General features: G+C 32.1%; 1 protein-coding gene across 2 annotated transcripts; it reads left to right on the plus strand.

Moving 5' to 3' along the window:
• Positions 1-796: 796 nt before the first annotated feature.
• On the plus strand, positions 797-3,698 carry LOC107013907 (aspartic proteinase-like protein 2). Of its 2 annotated transcripts, none has more exons than XR_003577334.1 (10): positions 797-1,134; positions 1,218-1,347; positions 1,448-1,698; positions 1,786-2,010; positions 2,322-2,484; positions 2,557-2,630; positions 2,713-2,803; positions 2,964-3,072; positions 3,157-3,229; positions 3,309-3,328. XR_003577334.1 is itself a non-coding variant. In XM_015213782.2 (10 exons), exons 1-10 carry the CDS (start codon positions 917-919, stop codon positions 3,608-3,610), a joined length of 1,437 nt encoding a protein of 478 aa, XP_015069268.1. In that variant the 5' UTR covers positions 798-916; the 3' UTR covers positions 3,611-3,698. The 2 variants fall into 2 exon arrangements, 1 of the variants encoding a protein (XP_015069268.1); XM_015213782.2 differs by lacking the exon at positions 2,964-3,072 and adding an exon at positions 3,471-3,698 and having other exon boundaries at positions 798-1,134; positions 3,309-3,380.
• Positions 3,699-6,829: the final 3,131 nt, after the last annotated feature.

Below are 6,829 nucleotides of genomic sequence, written 5' to 3' on the forward strand. Positions count from 1 at the left end.
TATATATATATATATATATATATATATATAAATTAAAGAACATCATATATAAGATACTAAAAGAATTATAAGCAAGATAAAGATATAAACAAATGTTTAATATATTAAAAAAAATTCTTCAATAAAATATATGAAATTAATACTCAATTATATGTTGGCTTTTTTTAATTATCGCGCTTCGCAATCAAGTGCACGTATAATAGTTGTAAATAAGTATTGTATCTTCAATTAGATCCATAAATCATATACATAAATAAATATGAAAATTACCTAAACAAAAAAAATACTCCTAAATAATTTATTTATAGAGGGTAAATAGTAAGATCGTGCCTACAAAATTTGTTGAAGGCTATCAAAGTCACTAATTAATATCAAGCTCTTTATTAGCTTTTTCTTTTCTTTTCTTTTTTAACTTTGATGTGCATTCTTGAAACTTTAATTTAATTCACCCATTTATTTGTGGATTAATCATATGAATTACTTATTGAAAATTTCCACCAAAGATTTACGGCAAGGGAAGGTATTTGAACACTCCACTTGTCATTTCCTTGTTGAATTTTTTTTGTGTGTTTCTCATTTGTTTTTCTTCTCCTCCTCTTTTTATTTTTTCTTCTTTTATTTTTTACCCTTTTCTTCGGATTAATCAAATGAATTACTTATTGAAAATTTCCACCAAAGATTTATGGCAAGTGAAGGTATTTGAACACTCCACTTGTCATTTCCTTGTTGAATTTTTTTGTGTGTTTCTCGTTTGTTTTTCTTCTCCTCCTCTTTTTATTTTTTTCTTCTTTGATTTTTTACCCTTTTCTCATTCACCCCACCCCTATTTTTTTTCCCTTCTCCCTCAGGCCCACAAAAATTAAAAAAAAAAACAAAAAAAGGAAAAATTAAGTTCCTTCTTCACGCTTCAAAATTAATGGATCTGAGGAGAAATATAAACTTGATTCTTCTGTTAGTTTTGTTGGGCCATCATGTGAAGGGAGAAAACGTTGTGTTTAATGTGAAACACAAATTTGGTGGGCGTGGAGGTGTGAGTTTGAAAGAACTGAAAGCCCACGATGTTCATCGTCACGGTAGAATGCTCGGTGCAGCCGATTTTCAATTAGGCGGCAATGGCAGTCCTACCAGTTCAGCGTTAGTTCCTTTTTTTATATATACATACATATATGTATATTATAACATGTAAACAAACATTTAAAAATGTTTTTGATATGCAGATTATATTTCACTAAGCTTTCAATTGGTACACCTTCCAAGGACTACCATGTTCAAGTAGATACTGGAAGTGACCTTTTATGGCTAAATTGTGCGGGATGTGATAACTGTCCTAAAGAAAGCACACTCGGGGTAATCTATATACATATATATATATAATCAATCCTTTTAATTTGAATTCCGTTGATATACATATATATATTGAATAGTTTTTTTCGAATAATAATAATAGATAGATATGGCACAATATAACTTACAAGCATCAACGAGTGGGAAATCTATTACTTGTGATCAAGATGTTTGTGCTACAATGTTTGAAGCAACCAGCTCAGACTGCAAGGTGGGAAAACCGTGTGAATATATGGTTACTTACGGAGATGGAAGCACAAGCGGAGGACACTTTGTAAAAGATAACATTAATTTAGATCAAGTCTCTGCCGGAGATAATAAAACATCACCCCTCCAAGGAAATGTAGCATTTGGGTACGTATAAGTAGTCCTATTTCCTACCTGTTAATTACGTGCTAGACAGACATTTATGTTACCTGTTTTTTATATCTTCCAAGATAGCTGCTCGTCTAAACAATCTGGAGGCCTAGGTACATCTACTAATGCAGTTGATGGGATAATTGGTTTTGGAGCAGCAAAAACGTCTGTTATCTCACAGTTAGCTGCTGCTGGAACTGTCAAAAGAGTATTTTCACATTGCCTCAATGGAAATAGTGGAGGTGGTATATTTGCTATTGGACAACTAGTTGAACCAAAAGTAAATTCAACCCCATTACTCACAAATCGGTATGTATGTATGTCGAATCAATTGGAGTTTTATGTGCCAAAAATGTACTTCAATCTTCACAAATTTAATACTACTACTTAGGGCTGTCAAAATTAACTCATAAACCACCCAGAATTTTAAGGGTTGGGCGTGAATTCTCAATTGAGCCCAATTCAATTTCCAATTTCAACCAGTTTTTTATTCAAATCATTGTAATATTTCCAATTTCAACCCAGCCCACCCATTTGGCAGTTTTTGTGCTTAGTTACACAAGCAGTAGCACATCTAACGTACTAACATGATAAATACTGATTGAATTTAAATGCTTTAGGCAACATTATACTGTTTCTCTCAAGAATATTGAGGTTGACGGTGAAGTTCTAAACATTCCGACTTCCATATTTGAGTCGAAGTATAGTGAAGCAGCAATAATTGACAGTGGAACAACTTTAGCATATCTTCCAAGCAATGTCTATAATGCTGTCATGGGAAAGGTAACCTCAACTGCAGAATATATTTATTCTCGTTTACTGTTTGATTTTTTTCATTCTCTGCTCCTATTATAGCTTATGGCAAAGCAACCAAAATTGAAGACTCATCATCATGAAGGGAACTTTGAGTGCTTTTCATACAGCGGAAAGTAAGGTTCTCATAATTAAGTTTGAAAATTTATTTCTACTGTGATCAACCTAATATTTGTCTAATCAGCTGGTACCGTGCAGTGTTGACAATGATTTCCCCGCTGTATCATTTAAGTTTATGGGAAATCTTACTTTGACGGCCTATCCCCACGATTATCTTTTCAAACTTCATGTAAGTAATCTAATTATACATTCTGTCTTGTTCATCGGTGAAATGGCATAACATAGTTCCTAAATAAATGTTGACATATTTTTCTATTAGGCTGTAGGGGCATTTTTGCCAGCATAGATGACGTATGAATTAAAAGCCTCTTTTATTGTTAAAATTTTAGGGACTAAATATACTCTTAGCATGGTGTGATATTTGGCCAAGACTGCACGGTTCATCCCTAAAGGCTTCACTTCACACTATTAAGAGATCATACACTTTATAACTTCTATGTAATTTTACAATCCTTTAATTTTATCCTACGAATATGGAACGCACAACATTTAATCATATCATGTAATGGCTCAATTTGGCAGGACGGTGACTGGTGCATCGGTTGGCAAGAGGGAATCGAGGGAAAGGATGGAGATGATCTTTTTCTGTTAGGAGGTATCTCTTTACCCCTTTCTCAATTTGTCGAGATAAATGAGAAGAAAAAGACTAGTAGTTAACATTTGTTTTGATGCAGATCTTGTGCTATCAAACAAGCTTTTTGTGTATGATCTTGAAAAAAAGACGCTTGGGTGGACTCAATATGACTGTGAGTATAGTTACAGTAAATTTGTATTCAGTGTAAGTTGTAGCAATTTTTTATTTTATTTTTGAGTTCGATACCATGGTTGATTTTCAGGTTCTTCCAATATTAAGGTGAAAGATGATAGCTCTGAAAATGTGTATACAGTGGGAGCTCATAATATTTCATCAGCATCTACAACTGCTTTTACATTATTCCTCTCACTTATCTCTTTCCTATGCTATTTCTTCAACTAATACATCATGTACCATAATTACATTACATATAACAATCCAACATTTATGTTTATTCTTATAATATAATCGGTTTTGCTCTTAATTTTTATTTTATGTTTTTTGAATGTCATGCACAATCAATGTATTGGATGCTTCCTATTCCATTGTCATTTTGTTTCAATATCAAATTCATCTAATTCCCAATTTGTTTTTAGGGAAAAGACTCGAATATGTCATCGAACTTTTAGAAAAAACTCATTTATGTCATCAGTTAAAAATTGGTTCATCTATGCCATTACCGTTTAAGAAAAGGCTTATCCAGTCATTATTTTTTAACTTTGATTTCGTAAAATCATTCTTTACACTCCAAACAACTTTTAACATTGTTCAGTTGAGGTTTTTGGATCAAAATACTCTCTTTTTTTCTTCTTCTTCTTTTTTGAGAACACTTAGAACACGTAAAGAAAATCAATAAATTTCAAATTTCAAATTTCTTCAATTCTTTACGAAATCCCCTCGTATTTCAAGAGTAGCTTCCCTCCGAGCTAGATATTGAAACTCAATATTCTTTGAGCTCGAATTCAATCTAACTCAATAATATCCACTTGAAGTTTCTTCAAAGTTTCAAAACTTTAACATTCTTTACTCATAGAATTTTCTCCACAACTTCAAATCATTTGAAATTTTGAACATAGACTAAAAAATACTAGAGAACAATGATTTAATGTCAAAAAACACGAATCAAAGCAGATTTTTAAAATTTTGGGATTGATTTTCACTTTATTTTTGGAATTTTTTTAATAGGGGTGGATTTTTTAAATTCAACACATGATTTTAGATTTTTTTTAAAAAAAATCATATGAGCATGAATTGAATTCTCCTTCCAAAATCTATTTGTTATCCCTGGGTCTAAAGGTCTTTGACGAGTTTATCATTTATTCTTGTTATTTTAATTGAATGTGTCTCATCTCAAAAATACGTCGAAAAATACTTATATCAATTGTCAAATCAAAAAAAATTTTGATGACAAGGGACACCCGCAGCCGCTACTCTTTGGGTGCGCACAGGGTAAAACCCTCACTCCTATGCAATAGCTCGCAAACCACATAGGAGAGGTAACCCGCACTAGGCAAGCCTGGTGCGCCGAGCTAGACCAAGAAGGCAAACCTCTTGCTTTTGCTGGCAAGGGGTTTTGAACTTGAGACCTCCAACATAGAAGTCCAAAGCTCAAACCACTGGGCCACCCCGAAGGGTCAATTGTTGAATCAGAACTAGAATTACAATCAGAATTAGTGGCTTGTAATTATTTTATCTCTTCAACCACCCCTACATTGTTCATTGTAGGATTCCACATCTACCTCATAAGTGTTTGGATATTGTTTTGCATATGACTGACAAAGGGATTAGCTACACTATGTTAGGGTGTCCCCTCAAACATCTTTTATCGGAAAATTGCATCAAATATATAAGTAAATTGATATTTTAAATGATTAAACAAGACGTTTTGGACATCCTTTAAACAACAAGTGTTCTTAACCCATTGAATTTTTGCGCTCAATCAAAGGTGAGGCAAATAGCTTGTGTGCGTAAGTTTGGTTCCCTACAACTACATTTTATTTTTATATTTTAAAAGAGCAATTAATTAATAAATCTGCTATTTTTTTCTTATGATAATTCAAAGATAATATTATCTATTAAAATAATCTTAAATTAGACATTTTACAACTTAAATTTTAAGGGAAAAAAAGTTTAGTATCCAATTAAATTTCTAATCGATTTGATTTTTAATTTTTTTCTTTTTGATAAAATTTGGAATAAAATAATTATTCAATTTAAAGTTAATCAGAAAATCCTATTCTTTTTTTTTCTATAGGGCTATCAAAAGTGATCAATGTTTCGTATAGAATTTCTTTTAAAAATTTCGTGTAATTCTACTATTTCTTTCATTTTCTCGGTGAAATCTTAAGTATTAATGTGATTTTATTCCAAAATGAACTTCATTTTTTTTATGTCGGTTCACTTCTATTGAATAAACATGAATATCCAAGCTAAATACTATATAATTATTTAAAAAAACTTTTTTTACCTATGCAATTTTTGTACACCCTTCATGAAACATCTAGCTCTGCCATTGCAGCTAACTATATTTCGAAAGTATAGTTGAGAGTTATCTAAACTCATCTTTCTAATTTTGCTTAACCACCTCCTTAAGTCCTCCTGTAGTCAGAAATTCATGAAAATAATGTTATGAACCAATCTTGGCCCAAAGTCAACAGCTATACGAATGTCACACAACTAGCTATTGGATCGAAAAGAAGCAGCAAAATTAGAAGGTCTTCACAAAGGTTGCTTGAGAACCAGACCTAATAACCATCTAGTTAAAAGGATGATGGATGAGAAAGAACGACTTAGGCAAAACTGTTATGGAGTATTTGTATTCCTCATTCCCTTTCTTTGATCAGTTCTGATTCTCATCCCTTTCTTCTAGTTCTTTAGTTTCCATTTTAGTACTTAAATTCCTTTTTAATTTCAATTACGATTTCGTGAATAGATTTATCAGTTGTTTGAATTTTAATTGTGTTGGTTTTTCTATTGGGTTTGTTACATATAATCTAAATGTTTTGACAATTTCAGCATTGTGATATGTGAGTACTGAACTTGTAATATTGCGATATGGTCTATCCACTTCTTACCAAATGTTGTACCTCCATCGTTTGAAATATACTTTGTACTGCATCATTGCAACGTATCATATCCTGTCTTTTGAAGATGCATTCCTCATCTGTTCTTTCACTCCACAATGAAACTTGCTTCCTTTAAAATCTTGATCCTCCAAACAGCACACATTAAGGGTCTGTTTGGTATGAAGAAAAACATTTTCCGGAAAATATCTTCCAATTTCTCATGTTTGGTTGGGTCAATATTTTCCAAATCAACTCATTTTCCTCAAATTTAAGAAAAATGACTTCCCTTCAAAACTTAAGAAAAAAAATTTTCAAAATGCTTTTCCAATCTCCCCCTAGCCACCCCACCCTACCATCCCCCTACCCACTCCAACCCATCCCCTACCCTCCCCTACCCCTACCAGCCCCCTACCCCTAAAAAAATGTAAGTTTATTTTTTATAAAATACTTTAAACTACCCTTACTCTTGACCCCCTCTCATTTGAAAAACAATAATTTAAGTTTTTTTAAAAAAAAATATTTTCAACTTCAAAAATTCATTTTTTACACCTATCCT

This window comes from Solanum pennellii, chromosome 3, assembly GCF_001406875.1.
Source record: "Solanum pennellii chromosome 3, SPENNV200".
Lineage (NCBI taxonomy): Eukaryota > Viridiplantae > Streptophyta > Magnoliopsida > Solanales > Solanaceae > Solanum > Solanum pennellii.

Coding starts and splice junctions, on each gene's coding strand:
- LOC107013907 (XM_015213782.2), top strand. CDS start 917: ATGGATCTGAGGAGAAATATAAACTTGATTCTTCTGTTAGTTTTGTTG. Junction 1,699..1,785: donor CAAGGAAATGTAGCATTTGG/GTACGTATAAGT, acceptor CTTCCAAGATAG/CTGCTCGTCTAAACAATCTG. Junction 2,804..3,156: donor ATTATCTTTTCAAACTTCAT/GTAAGTAATCTA, acceptor TCAATTTGGCAG/GACGGTGACTGGTGCATCGG.